The sequence below is a fragment of the Gavia stellata genome, chromosome 32 (assembly GCF_030936135.1).
Source record: "Gavia stellata isolate bGavSte3 chromosome 32, bGavSte3.hap2, whole genome shotgun sequence".
In the NCBI taxonomy this organism is placed as follows: domain Eukaryota; kingdom Metazoa; phylum Chordata; class Aves; order Gaviiformes; family Gaviidae; genus Gavia; species Gavia stellata.
Window position 1 is genome coordinate 1,655,903 of NC_082625.1, and position 24,003 is coordinate 1,679,905.

Below are 24,003 nucleotides of genomic sequence, written 5' to 3' on the forward strand. Positions count from 1 at the left end.
GCCCGAGGCCTCCACACACAGACCGCGGGGAGGGGGGGGGCAGCGATGAGGAAAGGGGCGATCGTGGTGTTTTAACGCACCCCGCAGGTGCTGGGCTGGCTCGGGGCAGCGGGCATACAGTGGTCCGGCCCGGGAAAGGCCGCCCCGGGGCACCTCCGACGCCCGCCCGCGGCGTGGGCCCGGCCCCGGGGTTGGGGGAGAGCCCGAGGGGAGCACTCGGCCGGAGGGGGGGGGCTGTGTGGGGGGTGAGGCGGAACGGTGGCGCTGGGGGGATGTTTCCAGCCGGGGCTGTTTGCGGGGCGCCGCGGCGGTTTCCGGCCGGGGCGGTTTTGGCGGGCGCCAGCGGAAGCGGAAGCGGCGGCGGGGCGGGATGGAGGAGCCCGAGATGCAGCTGAAGGTGAAGAAAGGTGGGAGCGGGCCGGGGGCGGCGGGGAGCGGGGGCTCGGCAGGGCTCGGCAGCCGCGGGGTTGGTTGCGGCAGGGCTTTGCGGCTGTGAGTTGGCCGGTGGCGGCAGGACCCGGTGGTTCGTGACAGGGCTCGGGGACGACGGGGCTCTGCAGCGACGGCAGAAGTCGCGACAGGCCCCAGCGGGTCGTGAGGCGGAAAGGCGCGACGGGTGGATGGTGACAGGGTGTCGCAGGGGGTGGCAGGGCCCTGCTGTCACAGCAGGGCCCAAAAGGCACCGCGGGGTTAGTCACGATGGAGAGCTGGAGGTCGTGACAGGGCGGGGGGGACGTGCCCCCACAGGGCCCCGCAGTTCGGGGCGGGCAGAGCTGGCGGGACCCCTGCGAGCCCCCCCGGCCCCTGGGAGCCTGGTCCTGCCGGGGGGAGCTGCCTTGTGTCCCCCTCTCCCGCTTCATCCCCTCTTTACCTGCCCTGCTGCGGGGGTCTGCTGAATAACTCGTGTCAGCAGGGGAGACAGACAGACAGACAGCAGCCGTGTCTGTCCCGGCTGGGTATAATTATAAAGTTTTGCATTTATTCCCACTTGCATTCAGAAGGCTCGGCGTGTCTGCTGGCGTAACGGAACTTGCGGTATCCGAGCAGTTGTCACTGAAACAAAAGCTCTGAAGGGAGGAGGAGAGAATCATTTTCCTCAAAATAGAAAATTATGCAGAACTGAAAGGTGTTCTGCTTCAGCCTGGTGAAAACCCTCCCTGATTCACCCCCACGCACCCCTGCTACGAACAATGAAGCAATCTCTGATTCTTGTGTCTCTTAACTATTAGGAGTTGTCAGCATTTTCCTTGCAAACCCGCAGGGAGAGAGAGATCAGAGCTGTGATGTAGCTGTGCAAACCACCAGCTGAGAAGGTGTTTCTGCGTGGAGGGTGGCCCGGGCAGAGGTTGGGCCAGGATAAGTGGGGTGGAGAAGGGGGAAGCGGCTCAGCAGGCAGCTCGGAACAGCACTGAAGCTTCCTGAGCCCTGGTCTGCGGCCACTGCATCTCCTCCATGGACATTTTTAGGATGTCACCTGGGGAGGCGTCTGGAGGGGAGCAACAGAAGGACCCCGCCGCGGGGGGTGGCTGGGACGCAGGAGAGCTCAAGGCCCTGAGCAGAGCTGAACCTGAACGGCCGGTAACGAGACAGGGAGCCTCCAGACCAGGAGGTGCTGGCATTCCCAGTCAGATGGTGCGGCTGCAGGCACAGGAACGGGAGCCAGGCCGCTGCTGGGCTCTGCTCATCTCCTGTCCTCCTCCAAATTGGTCAGAAAGGGCCCAGTGACGGTCATAACCCAAGTGGTCCCTGAAACCAGAACAACCAGAGCTCGTAGGGGACCGCGGAGGCAGTGGCATCCCAGGCTGGTTTGTCTGCAGCTGGAGCACAGCTCATCGCTGGCTGCAGATGCTGTTGTGGGGAGAGTGGAAGCAGAAGTGCCTATTTAGCGGGATTTTGCTTTCACATCCTTGTTAACAGACTGGTTATCCACAATACGTGGGGTTTTGCTCTCTCCTCCGGCGCGTTGTCACTTTGGAAATCTCGGACCTTTTGCCAGAAAGGCTCCTGCGGGTGCTGAAGCTGGCGTGGGAGGGTGCAGCGAGTGCTCTCTGAACCTCCCCAGCCCACACATCTATGCAGGTGTCGGAGACCATGTTAGGGACAGGACCAGCGCTCCAGGGCACCCTTTCCAACCCTGCCTTCCCCCCCATTGCTCCCCGCTTTCCATGACTGTTGTTTTTCTTGTTGCAGTTACGGACAAATTCACGGAGAGCATGTATGTCCTGGCCAACGAGCCCTCCGTGGCACTGTACCGGTTGCAGGAGCATGTGCGGAGATCCCTTCCAGAGCTCGCACAGCACAAGGTGAGTGGCGCTTTGCTTTGGGCTCCAGAGCTGCAACACAGTCGGGCACAAGCTGTTTTCCTGACTTGGCACATCGTCCCTGTTTCACCTCCCTGGGGGGGAGCGGGAAGGAGGGAGGAAATCAGCCATCAGGATGTGAGGTGGGACCCCGGCTTGGTCTGAACTGGAGGGGGTGAGGGGACCTGCAAATTTACCTGCAGACCTGAGGAAAAAAAATACTTGAGAGTCCAACCGTGAACCTGTGCTTGCACAGCTGGACTTGTGCATGGAGACAAAGAAAAATGAGTAGTCTGTCTTGTATGGGGAGAAGGGAGATGTTAAATCTTATTACCCCCGCCTATGCTGTGAGGTTTTTATTTCCTACATAAAACAAGGGGGAGGGTGAGAGGAGGGAAGGGGGAGCGTGGAGAAACAAGTGCAAAGAGCCCACATGAGGCAAAGCAGGATAATGAATCGCATCTCACAGCTGTGTTCCTGCTTTCCTCCAGAGCACGGAGCACAGACACTTTAATGCCAGCCTTGTTGTCCTTCTCCCTCTTCTGCCAGTCATGATTCATTAGGAGTGATGTCTCATGAATAGATTACTGCTTCATGTCTATGCTAATGCACTGTCAGGCCCCATTTTTCACCTTTGCTTTACAGCCCTGGTTTCCAAATTAACCTGGATTGTGACACTTTATTATTCAATTATTTATTAACGTTTTGTATACGTGTCTGTGTGCAATGGTAGGTATATAGAGATGTATATGTATGTATAGCACATGCTGATGCAATTGCATCACTGGCATGTGGGAGACAGGTTTGTAATATTATTCCTGAGCTGTCACTTGCTTTCATTTAATCAAGATAGTCCCAATTTCAGGGAATGTGTCCCGAACAAAAGGAAATTGAGCAAATTGTATGACAAGTCATGCAGAGGGAAGAGATCAGTTTCCATCACTGAACGGTACGTAACGGGGATGAGGGCAAGGGGCAGCGCAAAAGCGCTAATGGAAGTGACAGCCGAGTGAAGGCGCTGGACGCAGGGTGTGTTGTTAGGCAGCAGGGTTTATGCCGGGCAAGATCTCTGAAAACCTTCGGTTCTCTCATTTTCCCTGCTCGGCATGCTCATTGCAGTTATCCACAGTGTTCTGCGACCTCTCTGGCTCAGCTAAGTTAACTTCCTAGCTGCAGCCATCCCAGAGAATTCTCTTTTGTAGCCAAAATTGCTGCTGTTTTCCACTTTCTTCCTGTGAGAAAGAAGGTCATGCCGTCCTGCGGACACCAGCAGCAAATACAAGGACCCTGTGTTGACCCTGTGTTCCCCCCGTGTGACTGCAGCCATCACAAGCACCAGATACCTTTGATCTTTGATGCCTTCACGTTCAGCCTTGCAGCTTCCCTCCTGCCCTGGTTGCTAGCCCCAGCTGGGGCAGCAGTGGCCTTTGTACATGCGGAAGAGCTCGCCGTGCTCTCTGCAGTAATGGTGCACGTCAGGACAAAGACAAAGCTGAACCGACTGCGCGATGCCCACTGCCCCAGTGCCACCCCAGTGCCTGTTTGCCTCTCTAGTGTCAGAAAACATTTCCTGAGGCTTGCTTGGAGGTACTGCTGTTTACATCCATTTCTTTTTGCCCGCTGCGTGGGCACTTCCAGCTTCTTAACCGCTTTCCTCATTCCTGGCTGTGTGTTTAATGGTGCGCTGATGTGGCAAGAGCTGGGAGAAAATGGAAAATAAATTATTTGTGGCAGCTGGAACAACAGCAGACCCAGAGCTGCTGCTAGAGACTTTTCCTCCAGCCTCGTCAGCTCCTGAGTTCAGTTATTCCAAGGCTGCAGCATCGCGTTTGGAAGCATGCTCGCCTCCCTGCTGGTAACCAGTCCCTGGTAGTAACTGGGAGGGTTAAACATAACTCGACTAGGCTAGTGTCCTGACTGTGCTGCCAGGCTGCTGGTAATGGGCTTGTGGCCAGGTTCTCTCCGTTGTCCTTGATCCCACTCTCCTTTTATCCCAGTTTCAGGCATTGCTGTTTGCAGCGAACAGACTGGGCCTGTCCAGCCCTTGAGCCCAGGCAGCCAAACCCCAGGAGAGAGGGATGTGCTCAGGGCCCTGACAGGGCCATTGTCACAGCAGGGCGTTCAGTTAGATGGGGATGGATATTTTGGGTTGCTCTGCCAGAGCCCATCGGCTTTGTGGCTAGAGACTGGAACAGGAGGGTGTCAGCAGGGCTGTGCACCGTGAAAACACTGTCAGGTTTTATCTAAATCAGAGCAAAGGCATTAAAGTGAGGTGGTTTTAATTCTTCAGAACAGAAAAGGAGAAAAAGGAACATTCTGTGTGGATCCATTCTCAGGTAATTTAGTCCCAAGATGTAGCTAACGTATAAAGGAAATGGGATTTATTGGTGGTTTCTGGCTTTCCTTCAGCTGTGCAGCAACTCTGTCTCTGGCTGGCTGAGTTCTTCTGAGACGCAGCCTTTGAAATTCCCAGGAGGATTAAACCTAGGAAAAATTGGGAGGGAGGGGGCTGGGAGAAAAGTTTCTGCAAAGAGAAGGTCACCTCCATGCCTTTACAACAAGCAACTTTCTGTGATTTGATAAAACAATAATCTTAATACCTTCCTCACCATCTCAAACTCTCCAAGCAGATTTACCACCTCCCTGATAAGACACAGCGTGATGCAAGGGGCCACGCGTTGTAGCTGTGCTGCTAAGCCCCGCTCCACACAGAGCGGCCTTTCTGGATTTCCCCTGGTCTTTTGAGAACTTACATCTGCTCGTTAATTTACTTCCAAGCAACAGTAATGTATCATTAGTGCTATTGTATATTAATAGCTGGCTTTAGTTCTTAAACTGCATCCAAGGGCACGTCCTGGGAATTTAAGAAAGGACATCAAGAAAAGATTAAGAAGTGAGGAGCTCTAGGGAAAGGCTCTTGTTCCTAATTAAGGACATGAAAAACCCAGGAAGTGGGTGAGAATGCTGGGAACAGACATCACTGGCTCTGATACTGGGAAATTATTAAAATCTACTGGTGCTTAGAAACGGCAGGACCACAGGCAAGTGGCTGTGACACGTACGACTGAGCCAGTGCGATGTCGGGGTCTAAATGGTTGTTAAAGATCATCTGGCACCTCTTGGAGAGAGCAGGGTGAGGAGCTGCAGGAAAGTTTCTGGGCCTTTTGCAGCTGCCTCTGCACGCGAAGCGTGTTCCCAGCAACAGACACAGTCGTGTAGAATGTGATTGGACTCTGGGACAAGCACGGCCTCTGTGGGGTTGCGAGTCCTGGCTCGAAGGACCCTCTCTTGCAGAGAACTGCCTACAGCGTTGCATGTAGAGGCTTGTTTCTTTTGTAGTTTAAAGCTATGTGGTCAAGCGTCCTGATGTAGGACAGGCTTTGAACAGCAGAAGTGATTTTGGACGAAGTCCAAGCTCCTACCCGACCTCCTTCACTCACAGAAAGAGGCCCTTGGATTTCCTCTGGCTTGTAACTAGACCCAGCAGAATAGACTGGAGAATTAGCTCCCATGAGAACATATTTTAAAGAGTGCCCAAACTACTTAAGGACTTTTGAAATAGTTATCTATTGAGCTACACCTCTGAATTCAGCTGCGCTTCCATTGTGACTTGTGTATTTGTTTGGTTTTCCCTTTTCTTGGAGCTACAGCTTACAATTACATCCCATGCCAGGACTGGCTGCGTGCAGTGCTGCTTGAGTTTGTGTGGAGTTTACAGGGTTCCTTCCACGCCCGTGAAAGGAAGGGCACAGTGCTGACTGCTGCTTGGGATCAGATGCCAGAGTTTCAGAGCAGACTGGAGGACAGGGATGCTTGCGGCTGTGAAAATGTTTGAATGGCAGGTCTAATGAAATGAGAACTTTCAGTGCTGCAAAATAGACTTTTACCTGGTTTTGCATGAAGGACTAAGGGCTGGACTCTGCAGGAGCTGTGTTAGTTCAGATCCTGGCTGCGGCCTGGGCCAGACACACTAGGAGATCTGAGTACTCCGAAACATCCAGCTGGTCCGTTGCGCTCAGCGCAATTGCTGGTTGCTCGCAGCCTGACTGACTGGCTCTCTGCTGGCTCGTGGGCTAAAACATTTAAAAACAAGGGGAAATTTGCCAGAGTATCCAAAGTGTTGACCTGAACTAGTAGTCCTTCCAGAAATACACACAAGAAATGTTTCTTTTAAATGCTAGTGCATCGTGCCCAGAGCATGTCACAGCTGTCAAGCGGGAGACAGAATCCAAACACAATTTCCAGTGAAAAGCAGCCAGAGCCCCTGTCTGGGCAGGGCTGGCAGAGTGTATCGCTGCGGGCTGCGCCACTGCGTCTGTCCAGAGCGCGCCTAATGATGCCGCCTTCTCTTCTCTTTCAGTCCGACATGCAGAGCTGGGAGGAGCAAAGCCAAGGAGCCATCTACACAGTGGAGTATGCCTGCAGGTACAAGAGACCCCTCCAAGCAGGAGGGTTGGGTTCGCAGGTTGGAGGTGTTGTGGTAGAAACAAAGTAGAAGCCGTCTGTACTTCCCTGACGCCTCTCTGGTGTAAGCCAGGGAAAAAGCATAGTTGGGGTGGGGGTGTGAGGGTGTGAGGCAGTGCTCTCTGAACCGTTACCATGAATCTCGGGGCCTTTGCTTCGTTGAGTGTGCCAGCTCTTCCCCAGTTCTGTGCGTGGTGCAGATCTGCCAATCTCCTGCAGTAAATTCACCCACCAGCTAGCTAGTGTGTGAAGATGCAATGTGCCCTATAAAGTTGAGGTTTCTCATTTACAGTCCTCTCTGTCAGGGGCTGTGTGCTCTAAAACCATGATGCTTTTGGAAATACTAACCAGTCCTCCATCTCCCTCTACCTCTCTCTTTTTTCTTCTTTCAGTGCCATAAAGAACATGACTGACAGCAGCGTGTACTTCAAGAGCATTGACAGTCTGCTCAAACATGCCATAGCCATGAAGGATCAGCTGAATGCTGCTCAGGGCCGCAGGTAGCAAGGGGATGTGACGCTGCCTGTTTATCTGAGTGACCGTTCTGGCTGGCAGAGGCTTTGGTGATGTAATGCAGCCCAGTGCAAATATGCCAAGCAGTTCTCTCTGTAATATGATTCTAGACTATTATTTGAAAGAGCATGCTGCTTGCCTTCCAGTGATCTTCTGGCTTTGTTAACTGGGAAGCAAATAATCTTGTTTACAAAAGGGTAACTGGAAAATAATTTATCTCCTTATTTAAAATGGGATGTTTGGTTGTGTAATACATTAAATCTTTGTTGTGTCAAAGGCATTTGGAGTGAGGTGATGCTACCGAGATGGAGTAGGTGAGAGGCTGTGTTTGGTGCTGTTCTCCATCATGAGTGTAGCTCTTTTTGAGCAGAGTCACATAGAGATAAGTGGTAGCAGAACGATGATGCATTTTTGTGTGTTTGCAGTTGAACTACAGCTACTAAAATATCTTCCAGCAGATTGCGTAGGTCTACTATATTTGTCTCTCCTGAGAACGGTGTTGGTATTGGAGTCTGACTGGGTAGGAGTGAGAAAATGCCCAAATGCCCATCCCTGATAAAACCACCACAGCGAACGGAAAGCCTCTGTCTCTGCAGAATGACTCTGCCGTAGACGCTTCTGGTTCAGGTTCTGTGTTTTCCCAGTTGCCCGTGTGGCAGGGTCACACTCTCTGAAGCCCAGAGCATTTTTAGTGGTTTTCGCGGTGGTGTGGCTGCAAAGATTGCCATCTCGACACCCATGGGGGCTGGCGTATGCTGCTCTGTAGTCTGCGCAGCATGCTCAAAGGTGTGTTTGTCTAAGCTGCTCTGCTGCAAGCAGTAAGGTTTTATTTGAGGGAGCCCCTTGTTCTTCACGTTCTTATGGCTGCTGGTGTCCGTCCTGCCTGCTGGACGTGACTGTCTTTCTTTTTACAGTGCTGTTGCCCCACAAGCCAAGAATCCTCCAGCCAGTTCCTGATTTCGGACAAGACCGGCCGTCCTCTGCCGCCTTCTCCAGCCCAGCTCTACGTTCTCCAGCCACGGGGAGGAGTGAGAAACCACCTGCTCCATGTGTGAAGCTGCCCAGAGGCCTCTGCCTGCCTCTCTGTTCCCAGTAACAAGGTGCTGCACCTGAGCAGGCCAATCCTGCCACTGGGGTCAGGACTGCCTCTTGGGGGGGCGCTTTGGGGAGCAGTTGTGTCTCTTTCCACAGCATTCTGCAAAAGGGAAATGGGGGTGGTTCTGCATTTGTCCTTTCCAGTTCTTTTCAATGGCAGACTGCTATGAGGCGTTTTTATCTCTACCCCTTGGCCACAGAAATATCTCAGAAAAAAACTAGGTCTTGCTTTCAGTATTTGGTAGATGGCTGTGTAAAGACGTAATGTAGGCACACTTCAGCTTTGTTCAGGAGGCATTCTGCAAGGGGAGTTTTTCATGTGTATGCCAGGGAGTTGCTGAATTTGGTTTTAGTGAGAACAATAATAAAAAGAAAAAACAAGAAAGTTCTGTCTAAAACCTTCCCCTGTTGCTCGCCTCGGGCTGGGGGGTCTTGGAGCCTGCTGGCTCTGCGTGTTTCAAAGGGCATGGGGCAAAACAAAGACGTGCAGAGTTGGAGCCTTTCAAGTGAAAAAAGAAACTGTCCTGTTCTTCAAAAAAACAACAAAAAAGGACTTTCTTCATCCCCTGTCAAGCAGTGGGAGGCAGAGCTGTATGCACAGCTTTGGAGGTCACTTTAAAAAGGATGCAACTTCAATGTTACTCTCTCCTGGAACCAACAGTTCTGTTCTGCTGAAGAATTTACCAAGGATGCAGGGATCAAAGCAGAGCTAAACTCAGTTTCCAAAGAAATTGTATTGTGCTCAGGGTAACAGGTGTCTTTCAGGATAACAGCACGAGAGGTGAAAGGGAATCTGTTTGAATCGGTGGCCTTCCTTCACTCCCCAAAATGCTCTACTGGTTGCTGAATGATAAGGAATTAGGGAAGAACCAAGCGTGCTGCTGCTCTGGGCCTGGGCAGGGCTGGCAGAGCACGGGGCTGCAAGTAACCAGCAAGGCATTCATCAGCGCAGGGACGGGGCGAGCTAAAGCTGCTCTTGTTTTACGGAAACAGCCGCTGCCTTTAGTACTTGCGCTTTCTGCCCTGCACGCAGCAGAGGACCAGCAGTGCCAATGCAAACCCCTTCCCGGACCTCAGCCTCGACAATCAGCACTCTTCTGGTGGCACCCGGGTAATCCCCAGAGAGGTGCCTCCACCACTGAGCAAAGCCAGGGCACTGCCCCAGCACAGCCCCTTTCCCTGCTAAGACGCTGCTCAGAGGGTGGATGTGCCGGTGATCAAGCAGCAGGCTCTCTGCCACCCCAACCCCACCCTCTGCACCTTGCAGGCTGCTCGGCCTCCATCTCACTCGTTGCTCTTCCATCACCTCCCTCGGTTTCTCACACCCGCCTGGCTGCACGCTGTGGGGAAGCCCTGCTGGGTCGGTTTTATGAACCGTCTCGGTGCAGTGCTGTCTCCTGGGGATGGTGGAGGAGGGAAGGAGGCAGGAGAAGGGCAGGGAGGTACACAGAGCCACAGAAATCGGCTGGGATCTGCTGGAGAAGGAGGGGTAGGTCTGTTTGTGGACAAGGTCCACTCACTTCTTCTCACCCACGTGTTCCAGTTCCTTTGCTGCAGTTGGGACAGCCGTGGGGGTCCTGCGTGGGTGACTGCCAGCCGCTGCCCTGCCAACGTGGTCCTTGTTTGTGGTGTGGCAAGTGCCGGCAGCATCGCAGGTGGCAGGAGGGGCTGGGGGCTCAGGGCAGGCGGCCGAGGGCTTTTGGCTTTGAGTGGCGGTGACGTCTTCTCAGTGAAAGAAGCAACGAGGATCAGGCAGTGGCTGCACAGACCCCCGGGTGGGAGGGTGGAAAAGCAGCCTTCCCCCTGCTCTGGTGAGACATGACCTATATTAAGCTCTAAACAGAGATGCAAATCTTGGCCCTGGTGCCTGCAGCTCCCCTGGGACGAGACGGGGCGAAAAGGTCCTTCTTCCACTCACACCAGAGTCGAGTCCTTGCCTGAGGCTCCAGGTTTGCGTGACAGCACGTTCCTCATCTCCTGGGTGACGCCGTTCCAGGGCTTGCCCTGCGCCTGCAGCAGGCCGGACTCTGCCGACAGCGTCCTGTGCGTTCGGGGCAGGTTGTAGCTCTCCTTCTCGGAGCGAAGCCCAGGGCTGCCTGAGGAGGTGAGGTTGCTGCTGGCCGGAGAGCCCAGCTGGGATTTGCGCTCCAGGAAAGGAGGGAAGGAAAATTCCCGGTGGATCTCAGGCCGGGACCGGGGCACAGCCGCATTCTTGTTGTTCAGATCGCTGGTGGAGGATTCGCTGTGCTGGGCAGAGTCGTTCTCGTACAGGGTGTGGGAGACCTCGGAGCGGCTGCGGCGCGAAACCTGGGAAGCCCGTACCAGGGCGTGCGTCACCGTGATCAGCAGGACGATGATGCCGGAGGAGAGAATGCAGGCGCTGGCAATGCCAGCCTCCAGTTCAAACAGCAGCAGCATGTAGATGGCGAGAGCTGGAAGGAAAGGAGAGTGCAGAACATCTTGAGGAACCAGAAGAACTAAAGCGATGCAGCTGACCTGCAAACTTCAGGCCCTGTGAGGGCTGGTCACCAAGACCAGAAAGTTTGCGCTATGGGAATGAGCTGGCAAAGCCATTTGCAAAACAAACCCGATGCCGAAGTAGAAACTCGGCAGCTCGCAAGCACTCAGCAACCAGTGCGGGCTGTATGGGCTGGGCTGAAAATGCACGGTCCCTGCTGAGCTGTGCCGGTGGGAAATGAGCACTTGCCTGTTAGGTAGACTGAGACCCCGCAGCAGAACAAGCCGATGGCAGTGTGGCGAACCGTCCGGCTGTCCAGAAGGAACCAGTCTGCCCTGCAAAACAGGTGAGAAAAATACAGGTCTGTGTAGTCTCCTGGCCCTGGTCTCAGCACAGAAAAAACGCTGATGCTCTGGCCCCTCCTGAGAAACCGAAATGCCGGTTTTGCATAGAGAAGAGGTTCAGAGCCGGGTCACAAGCCCAAGGACCTCTGCTGAATTGGGGTTTCCCCCAGGCTGCTGGGTTGCACGGCTCTGGGCTGCGTTCTTCCCACTCTGGAACAGAAGATTTTGAGATCACTTGAAATTTCCAACTTTTCCCGCCTGGCTCCTGTGCTTCAGAAACCAGATGGGCACAGGGGCTCAGGAGGGGCAAATGGTTGGAAGCTTTTTGCAGGTGGTTTGTCCCTAGTCAGCAAACCCTGAAGAGCAAGCAAGGAACAAAACCAAGGCTGTCAAGCCCGTCTCCCCCTTAAGGAAAGAATGACAAGTGCAGTGCTGGTGCATTGAATTAAGCAAGGCCAGGTTCTCTCTTCACCCTTGGGATTGGATTTCTGTGCTCAGCTCAGATTGCAAGCCTTTTGTCTGGAAGGGGCTTGGTGCTTGAGTTGTGCTTAAAACACATGAAAAGCCCAGCTCCTCTCCAGCAGGGTCTTTGTTTCCCACCCAGCACCGACCCTTGCGCCTGCTGCCTGCGCTTTCCCCCGGCACGCTCTCCGCCGAGCCGCCGACAGCTCTGCTTGGGCGTCTCTGGAGCCAGATTGACCTGGCAAACCTCAGTCCTCGCTGGGCGTTGGAGGCTGCTCTCACCAGAGGATGCCTCCGCTAATTGGGAGAGCGGGATGTGGTCGTTAGGGCACGCAGCCTGGCGTGGCCGGGGTGGAGGTTGGTGGCCGGGTGCCAGGCGACTCGGGGGCTTGGAAATGCGAATGCTCGCAGAGACGCTGGCAGGACCGTGATGCTGGGAAGCTACAAACAGTCCCTTGAAACAACTGGGGGTGCACAGGGCATCACTGGTCCCACTGGCCACCTTCAAAAGTCCCCAGGAGCTGGTTGGAAGCATGCCCTGGCTTCGAAGGGGCAGCAGCACAACCATCCTCTTGGCAGGACCAGCACTCCTGTTGCTCCTCTGCAACGCCAGCTCCGTCCACCCCACGGGGCGAATTCAGCAGCCAAGGATGCTGTGCCCTGGCCCCCTCCCCTCCGCCCGGGCTCGTAGCCCCTTGGCCGTTGCCGCCCGCGTCGGGAGCCTGCAGCCGGGAGCCGTTAATCGACGCTGGACCCACTCCTCGCAGCCGGCGGGGAAGAGCAGCGGCTTTGTTTTATTAATTACCTGAGTCGGGGGGGGATTAGCGGGGAGGAGAAGGACTTTGTTTGGAGCTGGCTCGGACTATTGAGCGCAGCGCTGAGATGCGGAGCGGTAATTCAGTGTGACAGGCCCAACGTGGGAAAGGGCCCTGGGACGTGAGCGGGTCCCCTAATGAAACTGGCGCCCAGTGGGGCCAGGCCAGCTCGGCCACGAGGAGACGGCAGCTCACAGTGTCCCACGTCGCGGGGGAGAGGGGCTGTGTCCTGCCAGCACCTCCTGCCCCGGGGCAGCCTGCAGACCAGCATCCCTGTGTCCCAAGAACCTGCCCTTTTCCTCCCAAGGATGAGTGTAACCTTCAGGTGGCATCTGGGGAAACTGAGGCACGGCCACACTAAGTGATCTGCTTGAGAACCCGGGCAGAGGGACACCAACCCAGGGCTCCCAACGTCTTGTATCGCCTGCAGCGAAGCCAAAAGCAGCCTCTCGCTTTGCCGGGGCTCTGGAGCAGAGCACAGAAAAAGTATTTAAAATCCAATTGTTTGGGAACAGCTTCCCTGCTCGGCGAGACGCGCCAGCGGGCCCGCAGCCGTGCGGCGGTGGTTGCTCTGTCCTGTAAGCCCTTGAACGAGTCACAGCTGTTGGAGCACGGGCTGTCCCGCGGCCGGCACGCTCCGTCTCTTTACCTGTGACTTTGCATCTGGCTGCCTGATTAGTGCTGCTCCAGTTTCACACCTGGGATTTTCAGAGTTGAACCCCTCAACTTTGAGCATTTTACAGCCCAAATCAACACCAGATCTCAGACAAATTTACAGCTGAAAGGGAATTTTCTGCTGTAACGGTTTTCCAGCAGAAACTTGGCTCCTGCAGAAAGCAGAGTTTGCTACGGCAACTTTGTGTTTTGCAGAAATATTTTGCTCTCCTTTGTTAACGAGCGCCGTAAGGGTCAGCTTCGCTTGGAAGATGCTGAGAGGAGAGGCTGCTGCTTGCTGGAGTGCCTCCAGCTGTCATGTCCATGCAGAGCAGGAGGCATTGACGGGCTTGTCTAATTACGGACAAAACTAACTCTTGAAACATTATCATTTCCTTTAAATGAGTTTTGACTTACTGGAGTCGAAGCGGTCCCAAAATGGTCCCACGGGGACCATTGCGTGAGCTGCGTGGAGGGACCTCCACGTACAGACCAGTTCCCACCAAGATGCTTTTAAATCTGATTATTCACAAGTTGTTTTTCTCTTTGAACCCAGGAGCGGAGCTGGGGCTGGCCGGGCCAGCGCGGGCAGAGGAGCCACCAACCCAGCCCAGGTCTCCGCCGAGGAAGGAGAGGGGAATTGCTTCAGAAACGGTTTTGCAAGTGTAAATGTGCCGGTAATGATTAAGTCAACACATGTCCAGGGTTAATGATCCCAGGCCTGCCGTGCTGTGCCAGCGGCCTGTGCCGTCACCCCGGCAGCGACCCGAAGAGCCAGCTCTCCTGCCGCAAAGAGATGAATCTCGGGTGCTCCTGGGCATCGCGGCCAGGTCCAGCACATCTTCCCTGCCTTGGCCCTGGAGCTGAGCCGGGCTGGCAGGCTGGCGTGTCCCCGCGCGCTCCGACAAGCCCGGAGCAGGACCCTAACGCACCGACTGGGTTTACACAGGGATGTTATCGGGGAAATTGAGTAGCGAGTATTGGTGCAGCCAGGTGGGCTGGCTGCTATAAACTTGCTCCCGGTCGATACAGTCGCTAAGCACGACTACACCCCAAATTAAGGGGCACATTTACAGTGGGATTCATCAGCCAGAGATAACCCTGCGTCCTGGGCAGGCACTGCAGAGATGAATTTTGTGATATCCAAGTGCTCAGCGAGTACCAGCAGCGCCGTTTGCACCCCGCACCCCCCTTTCGCAGGGGCAGTGACTGGGGGGGGCCCAGCAAAGGCCAGATCTTGGGGCGCAGGAGGGGTTGGCAAAGCTGCGCGTGAGCCCACGCCAAGGGGACTTGCACCCTGTGACAGGTCCCGGGGCAGCAGTGCTACCCTGCACCCCTGAGCCCTCCTTGCACCCCTCATTCCCCCAATCCCTTCTGCACCCCCCCAGCACCCTCCCTCCTCTGCAGACCTCCTTCCTCCCCAGCCCCCCCCAGCCTCCCGGTGCCCAAGACCCCTCTGAGCCTCCCCTGCGCCCCGCAGCACCCCCGGTGCCCCCCTGCCCCTCCCGCACCCCCAAGCCCCGCTGCCCCCCGCGCCCCCGCGGCTCTCACCGGTCGGGCCCGGGCTGCCCCCGGCACAGCTCGGTGCTGAAGTAGCCGTGGAGGAGGCAGAGCAGGAGGCAGCTCACGTTGAGGACCAGGCAGAGCGCGGCCAGCACGGCCGACACCGGCAGCAGCACAGCGGCCGCCCGCTCCGGTAGAGCCCCTCGACCGGCCCCGGCCCCGGCCCCGGCCCCGGCCCGCCCCGACGGCAGCTGGAAGATGAGGCTGGAGGCGAGCAGGGCCATGGCGGCGGCCAGCGTGCCGAAGAGCAGCAGCACCGTCAGGGCCCGCTGCGGGTAGGCGGCGGGCATGGCGGGGCCGGTACCGGCACCGGCAACCGGGGAGGCGCCGGCAACCGGGGCGGCGGCGGACGGACACCGGGCCGGCAGACCCGCGCCGCGCCGCCCAAGTTGCGGGGGCTCCGCCCCCGGTGAGCCCGGACGGGGGACGGGGAACCGGCCCCGGGAGCAGCAACCGGCCCCGGGCCGGGAGCGCCGCTCGGGGCGGCGGAGCTGCGGCCCCGCCGGGCGTGCGCCTCCCTCCCTGCGCCGTGCCCGGGCGGGGCGGGCCGGTCCTGCCCCCCGGCACGGCCCCTCGCCGCGGGGGGCTGCAGCCGAGCGGCTCCCCCGGGCCGGGACCCCCCCGGGACCCCCCGCCGGGGCCGCGCAGGGCGGCTCCGCCCAGCACCCTCCCCCCGACGGGGCCCCGGAGCCTCTCGGGGGCGGCTGGAGGGAGCGGGACCGGGAGCGGGAGCGGGAGCGGGAGCGGGAGCGGGAGCGGGAGCGGGAGCGGGGGGGCTCGGGGGGCCCCTCTGCGCTGGGGCGGATGGGGGGACGGAGGGACGGGCGGGCGCCGGCGCCGCTCCGCGCGGTGCCCCCCGCCACCCCCCGCCGCTCCCCCCGGCTCTCCCCGTTTCCAGGGCCAGCCCCGGCTTTCCTGCCCCTGGGAAAATCCTGGGATCAGCCCCGCCAAGGCAACGGCGGCCTCGGCGCGGAGCGAGCGGGGCTGAGGGCGGGGAGAAGGGGACACCGCGGTGGCCTAATCCTGCGTCCCCCCGGGAAGCGGCGCGTTTGGCCTCCACCTGCCCCGGGAGCATCCTCAGCGGGGCCGGAGTGAGCAGCCGGAACGTTCTCAGTCCCGCAAGGCTGAGAACGGACCCGCGAGGTGCTGCCCTGCCGTCAGCCGCCGGCCCTTGGGGCCCGCATCGGTTTCCCGTGTCTTATAAATATCCTGGGAAGCAGAAGCGCCTTTTCCCCCGGGATCCACCCCGCCAGCAGGTCCCCCCTGGGAATCGGGGAGGATTCGAGGAGGATTAATTCGGGAAAATTCACTCTACAGGTCACCTGTTACCTTGGGAAAGACTCTGGGCCTTGGGAGCAGTGGGGAAACTGAGGCAGAGTTCCCTCAGCCCCCAGAGCAGCGGTTTCCCCTGCGCATGAGACAAGGGGCCATCGGGGTCGGGCCTTTCCATGCACGTCCCGGGCACCCCGCCAGCGCCAGGCCAGGGGACCGGGTGCGACGCTGACTCCTCCAGCCTGGTGTCATCAGCGCCTGGCCCGGGCCCAAGCCCGGCTGTGGGATCTGGATGGGGTGACCTTTCCGTCTGGCGGAGGAGCGCTGCCCGTCGCGGTGCTGCCGGCCTTCCCGTCCCGCGTGGGTGGTTCCCGCTGGCACCCTCCGCTCCGGCCGGAGCCACGCGGGACAGGGGCTATTTTGAAAGCTGGTGTGTTGGCCTTGGCAGGCGGCACGGGTTTGGCTCCCGCCTTGTTTCCAGCCCCGCTGGCATTTTTGGCTGGGGGGGATGTCAGCCCCCGGGGCCTGTGTCGCTGGCACTTGGCCCAAAGTCCCCAAGCCAGCTCCCAGTGACGGTGTCTCTGTCCCTTCCCCATGGCCGGGAGAGTGATGGGGCTCAGCCGTGTCCTACGGGCTGCATTGCTCGGGGTGCAGAGCACGGCGGGGCTCAGCCCGGGGCACCCAGCAGCTCGGGCTCCCCAAAACCCCGGGATTTTGGGGCAGGAGGGGCCCTCAAGAGGGAGCTCAAAGCTTTCAAGCTGCCGACCGGCAGCTTTCAGGGAGCAGCCAGGCAGAGCCCGGCCTGGGCACCCCCTGACCTGGGGGGGGGTCCAGGCACCCCCTGCACCCAAAGAGGGGGTTCGGCTGCCACGGCTGGAAGGGGCTCTGAGCCAGGCCAAGCCCAGGGGCAGCCCGAGGCGAAGGCGGGGGGACGGGGCAGGGAGGTCCCATGCCCCGGGCAGGCGAAGGGCCACCCCGCGTGTCCCCAAACCCTGGTCTGGGGCAGGACGGGGCATCGGGATGCGTCGTCTCGGACTCCGCAGCTGCCGGGACGCTGCTCTGCGATGCGCTCTCTCTTCTGCTCTCCCTCCCACCTCCTCTTCAGGATCAATTAAGATTATGAGCAGGGCTAATTAACAGTCTGCTAATTGCACTCTGAAGCCGTCTATAAATCATGAGCTTTAAAAGCAGCTCTAAGATGTCACATCCTTTCTGCCAGCGCAGCCTGCACCAAAAGCCTTGTCCAGAGAGTCCCCGTCTCTCCAGCCCCTCTTCCCAAACCCCCCTGGGCCGGACCGGAACCCCGGCATGGCGGGGGTGGAAGGACGTGTCCCCGCCGTGGGGCTGGCGTGGGAGCTGATTTCCAGCGAGCCCTTGATAACCCACTTCCCACCTGCTGCCCGGGCGGCTCCGCTCACGCAAGGGGAGCTTGGGAATTGCATCAGTTCCCCCTCGCTGCTGTAAACACGGGTGCTCCCCATGGGAACCCCACGCTGAGCGGCTTCCGGACAGACCTTCACCTCCCCGCTGCGGCTGGAGGGAGCGGGACCCCCGGCACGGCCACCTGCCCCACGGCACACAGCACCTACACCGGGGATGCCCGGCGGATTGTGGGCTTGGGGGAGCCGGGGCAGAGTGCGGTGGTGACAGTCAACCCTGCGGCTGCACCATGGCTTTGACCCCACCGAGGCAGAGGTCACACAAGGACAGGAGACGAGCAGGGGCGTGAATTTGGCAGTGCCTTCTCCGGGGCTGATTTTGGGGCCAGGTTTGGACCTGGACACAGAGCCAGGGCACATCAGCATCCCCCGAGCTCGGGTTCTGCTCTCCCTGGGGAAAAGCACCTTCTCAGCCTGGCTGCCCTGCGCCCTCCAGCCGAAACGCTGACTCCCAGCTCCGCTGCGCTATTGCCCTCCGTCAGACCCAGGCTGTCCGTGGGTCCGTCACCGTGTGACGGAGCAGCGTCTGCCTGCCTTCGCTCTGCAAAGTCCACTCCGGCTCATCTTCCCGGCCTTCGAGCTGCAGGATCCACAACGACCTGCACCCTCCGCTCCAGTGCAGAGTGGGCTTCTGCCACATTCCCCAGGCTGGGAGTGGGGACAGTGCCAGGAAACCACAGCGCTGGATCGTCCCAGGTGTCACCGGGGCCTGTCCCCTGCCTCCGTGCCGGGTGGGGGGACCCAGCGGTGTTGGGGTTTGCAGCAGGCAGGCCTTGGGTTGCTTTTTGTTGAAGCAGGTCGCCGGCAGCGCGCAAAGGTTTCGCTCAGCATCCCCAGCACTTCCTCGCAGCCTCCCTCGGGTTATGTCACTGGGGTTCGGTGGCCCCCGCGCAGGGCTCCAGGGCGGCTGGCTGCGGGGTGGCCTCGCTCGCAGCACGGGGACGGGCGAGGGGCAGGAGCCCGGGGCAGCCCCCCCAGGGCAGGTCACCTCATTTCTAGAAAGAAAAGATAAAAATGAGAGGGAGCGTGTCGGAGGTTTCCTTTCGGAGCTGCAAACAAGTGGCGGGGGTCCGAGCTGATGAGGGTTTTTTTCGCTGTGGTTTTGCTGAGCCCTCGGGGACCGTGGGGACCGGGGGACCGGCACCCCCCGACCCTGTGGCCGAGGGGGCTGGCGGTGCTGGGGGCTCCCCTGAAACCAAGGCGGGGGGTCCCGGTGATCTGGTGTGGGTCAAACCCAGAGCCTGGCCCTAAACCTGCGCCCGGAACCCCTCCACTCAGCCCGAGCCTGAACCCCCCCGGAGAGGGCACAGCATCCCCCGGGACCCCCCAAACTTCACCCCCAGCCCCCCGAATTCCCACTAACTCCCCCACATTCTCCCTGGACAAATCCCCCATTCCAGCCCCCCCCGGGCCCCCAGCCTCACCCCCATCCCAGCCCCCAAGACCCCCAACCTCGCCCCCCCCATCTCCCCAGTCCTCCCCCACCCCGCCCCTCCACCTCCACCCCGCCCCTCTTCCCGGCAGAGGCGGGGCTATGCAAACCAGCCCTGCGGCGGCCGCCAATGGCGAGCGAGCCCGGCAGCGCTATGCAAATCCCTGGGCCGGGAGGGCGGGGCTATGCAAATGTTGGCGGCGCGGCTCGGGCAGGCGGCGGGCAGCGCGCTGCTCCGGGGACACGCACCGGCACCGGACCGGCACCGGGACCGGGACCGGACGGCGGCGGGGCCGGGCCGGCTCCGCTGCAGCGCCGGGCACCCGCGGCCGAGCCGGCGGGGAGTTGCCGAGGAGGAAGAGCCGGTGTCCAGGTGTGTGTCCCGGCGTGGGGAGGGGGGTCCCGGCAGCACCGGGGCACGGCCCCGCTCCGCTGGGGCCGGTACCGGGCACGGGGGGGCGGGCAGTGGCGGTCCGCGCTCCCCCAGGCCCGTCCGTCTGCCCCGACGGGGCTCTCCTCCGCGGCCGGCGGCCCCACGCATCCAGGCGGCCGCCCCGTCGGGGCGCACGGGCTGGGGGAGCGGCGCCGGCCCGGGGAGGTGCCGGTGCGGCCGGTCCGGCGCCCCGCGGGCTGCCCTGGGCACGGCAGAGCCCCGTCCCCCGCCCCGCCGTCTAGGGATGGCGGGCTATAAAAAGCCTGCGGTTTGCGCCGCGCTCGGGGCGGTTATTTTTACTCGTCTCTGGGCAGGGAGGAACGCCCGGGTTTAACCCAAAAGTGCAGCCTGGATGGCAGCCGCCCTGCCCCGGCCCCGCCGGCCGCCTCCCCGCCACCCCCGGGCCCGCCGAGGCCTCCGGGCGCTGGGGCTGAGCCCGCTGCGCAGAGGGGAAACTGAGGCACGGCACCGCGGGGCCGATGGCTCAACGTGGAGTAAGTTGTAACGCCGCCGGTGACGCAGCGCCGGGACACCCCGATGCAGGGCCAGGGCCTGATGTCACCGTAGCCTCGCTGGGGTGTCGCACAGCTCCGGCAGTTCATAGCATGCGCTGAATTGCGGCCCAGTTCCTTACCGCTCCCGGGTGGGGATGTCACCCGTCCATGGCTCTTGCCGGCGCGTGGCATCTCCAGCACGTCCCAGCGCACATGAGTCTCCCTCCATCACCCGTCCCTGCAGGGAGAGCGAGGTGGATCCTCTGCCGGATCCTCCTGCCCGCTGCAGCCGATTGCCAGCGCGTCCCCGTCCCCGGGGCTTTACTCTTGTAATGAGAGAAAGTTTCCCAGCGCTGCTGGCTCTGGAGACGGGGTTTCGCAGGTAATGAATTAACGTGGCAGCTGGCGGGTGAGCTGGAAGGCAGGGACCTGCGCTGGGGAGATGATGGGCTCTGCCCCCTCGGTCCACGCACATCCCTTGGGGCATCGGGTACCGGTTGGGAAGGGAGCGTGGGCGACCCGGCCGGGGAGCCGGTCCTGGCCCTTTTCCATGTCGCTGGCTGCCAGCTGGACACGTCACATGCGGGTGACGTGTGGGGGAGACCTGTGTAACTTGGCAGGGGGGGCGGATTTGGGATGTAGATGCAGGCCCCAGGCTTGGTTTAGGATGTCAAACGTTCCCGCTTGTCTCCGAGCCCGGGCCACTGATGAGACCCCGGTGCTGAGAGCCGGCTGGCACAGCAGCAGGGAAGGAAAGTCGGTTTGGGAAATTTTGCGTGGTGCGAGGGGACGGGGATTCCTGCTGACACCCGGGAGAAGCATCCCGGCAGTGAGAGTCTGGCCTGCCACGCTGCCCTGGGGGTGCCCAGAAGGAGTGGGGGGAATTAGTGTCTTTAAGACCCTTGGGTTTCCCTCTGCTTCACAAGAATTACAGGAGGATTGTCAGGAGCAAACCAGGTTTCTAAGCTATGCAGCCCTAATGCCACGGGGATGGGCTCAGGCCAGCCGTCAGCAACTTCTGGCTGCCCCCAGCAAACCCTCAAGCAGCAACGAGCATCATTTCCCATATTAATGCCCAGCTGCAGCTTGGGGCAGCCCAGCCCTGTGAGAAGAGCATGTTTCTTCCCTTGGCTGCGGCCAGCGGCTTTGCCATCACGGAGCAAAAAAGGTGGTCTGGGCCCCGGAGGGGTCCACGTGTCTGTCTGTCTTTCCAAGGGAAAGAGCTGCCTTGTTTTTCGGGGACATTGCAATCCTTCCTCCTTCCACGCAGTCATTTTGGAACTGAAAAGCCTCCGCCCATCACCGCGCTTCGCCCGACGGCACTGGGCTGCGCGGCGGTGGTGCTGGGTGCTGGCGGGACTTTCGGTCTGTGTCACCCCGAGCGGGGCTGGAGCCGGCGCGGGGCCGGGGCTGGATGGCGGCCGCGTCCCCCTGAGCCCAGCCAAAGCCTGGCTTTGGATCCGGAGAGGCGTAGGGCAATGCCATGGCCGGGCCCCGTGCTGCGGTGGGGGTAGACAGATGAATTATAATTGCCCCCAGGGACTTTGGTGGGTGCTGGGGTGATGCTTGTGAGATGGGGGAAGGTGGTTAGTGGAGGCAAACCCCTTGTCCCCAGCACCCTGACGTGCCCTCGGTGCCCCGGCAGTCCCCCAGACCCCGTCCCCTCCGGACTCTCCTTTCCCCTGCTTCCCAGCAGGCTCCTTCTGCCTTCCCCGCTCCCCTTCCCGCGCTGCCAGCCCCACTCTGGTTTATACTGGTTAGTTGTTTAAACAACCTATAAAAAGCAGAAGGGCCTGTCAACCCCCCGGCTGAAACCCTGGTAAACTTTGACTTTTCCCTGCGCCGGGCTCGGGATGCTGCTCGCACCGTGAAGCCCCAGCGCTGCCGTTCCCTGGGGACCGGTGAGAGCCGGGGCCACGTCTCCAGCTGGGAGCAAGGCAGCACCGGCCAGGGATGGATGCAGCCCACGATGGTCCCAGCACCACGTGTCCATCCGTGACGGGTGGTCCTTAAAGCCCCGTCTCAGGCCCGTTGCCCTCCCAGCCCCGACGAGGCAGCATCTGGCCCGGGCCCCCCCCCGGGGATTTCACTGCTCCTGGCTCAGATTTTCCCCTCCCAGCCAAGCTGGCTTCTTCTCCCTGTAAAAGATGGGATGGAAACTCTTTCTCCCACTTTAATCAACATTTTTCTCCAACAAAACACTTTTTGGAAGCTGGCAAATGCTGACAGCGGGTACTTGGTGGCCGCTCTCTTCCCCCCCCCGCCCCATTTCTACCCAGCCACCCCCAGCTTTCAGATTTGCAACAAAATCCCCGTAATTTGGTGAAAATGGCCTTTTTCCCCAGTTTTTACATCAATGACGCTTTGTCCCATGGGGATGGAAGAGGTGGGAGGGTGAAACACTGGGGAGCTCAGAGACCCTGACCTGGGGTTATTAGGGCAGCGCTCGGACCCCGGAGCGGCAGAAGCCGCTCCGGGGTCCGAGCGCTCCCCTAATAACCCCCCCGCTTTAAGTTTAGGATAAACTCGGTGGATTTAAAATTTCTGGGATCATTCAGGGGTGGAGAAGGATGTAAAGGTGTCAAAGGCAGCGCTGGGACCCCCCAGTACCACGCCGAGCATCCCGCACCACGCTGGGGCTGCGGCACATGGAAAAACACGTCGCTCTCAAGGGGTTTGCTTCATCTCAGCGTGTTAATTAGGAGCTGGGATAGGAAGTTTACCCGCTCCGGCGCGATGCAAATGACCCTTAAAGATGTACAGGATCCGGGGAGTTAATTATAAACCTCGTCGCAGCCCAGGAGTCGGGGTGACACCTCGCTGCAGGTGCTGGCGAAGGGACAGGGGGGACGAGGGGCTGTGCCTGGACGTGGAAGCGAGCCCGGTGCGTGCGAGCGAGCAGAGAGCCCGGGCTAAAGATAAGCGCGCGTGGGAGGGAGCGGAGGCCGGCGGGATGCCAGGCGGCACGGGAGCCTCTGCCCGGCGCAGGCAAGGGAAAGCGACTCCTCTCCGAAAGGTTTTGAGGGCTCGAGAGCTTTGCTTGCGCTGGGTTTTGTTGGCCTCGTTCGTAAGGACGATGCTGAAGGGTGCTTCATCCCTGCCGCCGGGCCACGTCGTGAGGCCCCGTCACGGCAACGCTAATGAGGAGCCGTTTGTGCGAGGTGGGACCTGGTGGAGACTAATGCAATGAGAGGCTGCAGGGTTTCTCCAGGGCCAGCACCCCAACCCCGCTCCCTCCTGCTCGGGGGTCCCCAGCCACGAGCCCTCGCTCCTTACAGGAGCCAGGCTGCTGCCACGATGCTGTCCCTGGCCGTGGGGACAAGGCTGGAGGATGCCACCTTGCTGGACCGCGGGATGGAGGTGGCAGTGCTGGGCAGAGCTGCTCCATTGTGCCTGTCACCGCTGTCTGCGATAATCGCCTGCAGCCGTAATACTGCTTATCGACTCATCGCCCGGCACGGCAATTAAAATCCGGAGTGAAATTCCCCCCTCCCCTCCCAGCCCTTAATACCTGCCCGGCGGGAACCGAGCGCCCGTGCCCTGCCGCACTGCGGTGGCCGAGGCACCGGGACCCATGGAGGCAGTGAACCGAAACGCTTTGTACCCCGCTCCCTGCAAGCATCCCTCCCCTGCCCCACAGCCGGGCCAAACCCTGCGCCCATCCTGCAAGACCCCGGCACATGGCGCGGTGCTGGTGGCAGCGGTGGCCGGGCCGGGGCTGCGCATGTCCCCGCGGGTCCCACGTGGCCTCGGTGGCCAAGCGGCCAAGGCGATGCCCCAGGAGGAGCGGAGCCGTAATGAGCTGCACGGGGAGGCGGCTGATGAAACCGCCCCGCGTGTTGCACGAGGCCTCAGCCGGTTTCCCTGGCGGGGGGACGAGCCGCCCCGCGCCCAGCCCAGCCCGCGGTGAGCATGCCGTGAGTCGGGCCATGGCGGGTCCCCAACTCTCCCGGCCCGACGGCGCTGCAGCTGCCGCTTCCTCTTGCCTCCCATTCCCATTTGCTATTTTGGGCTGGGGCCCCCGCAACATCGTCCTGTGGGTGCCAGTACCCCCCAGGATCCCCGCAGCATCGCCCTGGGGGTGCCAGTACATGCCCAGGACCACTGCAGCATCACCCCATGGGTGCTGGTACCCCCATGGGCCCCTGCAGCATCACCCCGTGGGTGCCAGTACCCACCTGGGCCCCCGCAGCATCACCCGTGGGTGCCAGTACCCCCCTGGGGCACCCGCAACATCACCCCATGGGTGCTGGTACCCCCATGGG

At 60.1% G+C, this 24,003-nt stretch overlaps 2 protein-coding genes across 2 annotated transcripts; one reads left to right on the top strand and one right to left on the bottom strand.

Moving 5' to 3' along the window:
* The first annotated feature begins 370 nt into the window (after positions 1-370).
* On the top strand, positions 371-8,761 carry BORCS8 (BLOC-1 related complex subunit 8). Its single transcript, XM_059832012.1, has 5 exons — positions 371-407; positions 2,191-2,303; positions 6,661-6,725; positions 7,157-7,264; positions 8,192-8,761. Exons 1-5 carry the CDS (start codon positions 371-373, stop codon positions 8,232-8,234), a joined length of 366 nt encoding a protein of 121 aa, XP_059687995.1. The 3' UTR covers positions 8,235-8,761.
* A 1,525-nt stretch (positions 8,762-10,286) lies between these two features.
* On the bottom strand, positions 10,287-14,958 carry TMEM221 (transmembrane protein 221). The gene is made up of 3 exons (XM_059831998.1): positions 14,657-14,958; positions 11,080-11,165; positions 10,287-10,804 (listed from the first exon to the last, which is right to left on the bottom strand). Exons 1-3 carry the CDS (start codon positions 14,956-14,958, stop codon positions 10,287-10,289), a joined length of 906 nt encoding a protein of 301 aa, XP_059687981.1.
* Between the last annotated feature and the right edge of the window lie 9,045 nt (positions 14,959-24,003).

Excerpts from the sequence above, each read along its gene's own strand:
- TMEM221 (XM_059831998.1), bottom strand. The coding sequence starts at position 14,958 with ATGCCCGCCGCCTACCCGCAGCGGGCCCTGACGGTGCTGCTGCTCTTC. Across the intron at positions 11,166-14,656 it reads GGGCAGCCCGGGCCCGACCG|GGCAGACTGGTTCCTTCTGG; the intron begins GTGAGAGCCGCG and ends CCTGTTTTGCAG. Across the intron at positions 10,805-11,079 it reads GGTCTCAGTCTACCTAACAG|CTCTCGCCATCTACATGCTG; the intron begins GCAAGTGCTCAT and ends CTTTCCTTCCAG.
- BORCS8 (XM_059832012.1), top strand. The coding sequence starts at position 371 with ATGGAGGAGCCCGAGATGCAGCTGAAGGTGAAGAAAG. Across the intron at positions 408-2,190 it reads GCAGCTGAAGGTGAAGAAAG|TTACGGACAAATTCACGGAG; the intron begins GTGGGAGCGGGC and ends TTCTTGTTGCAG. Across the intron at positions 6,726-7,156 it reads ACAGTGGAGTATGCCTGCAG|TGCCATAAAGAACATGACTG; the intron begins GTACAAGAGACC and ends TTCTTCTTTCAG.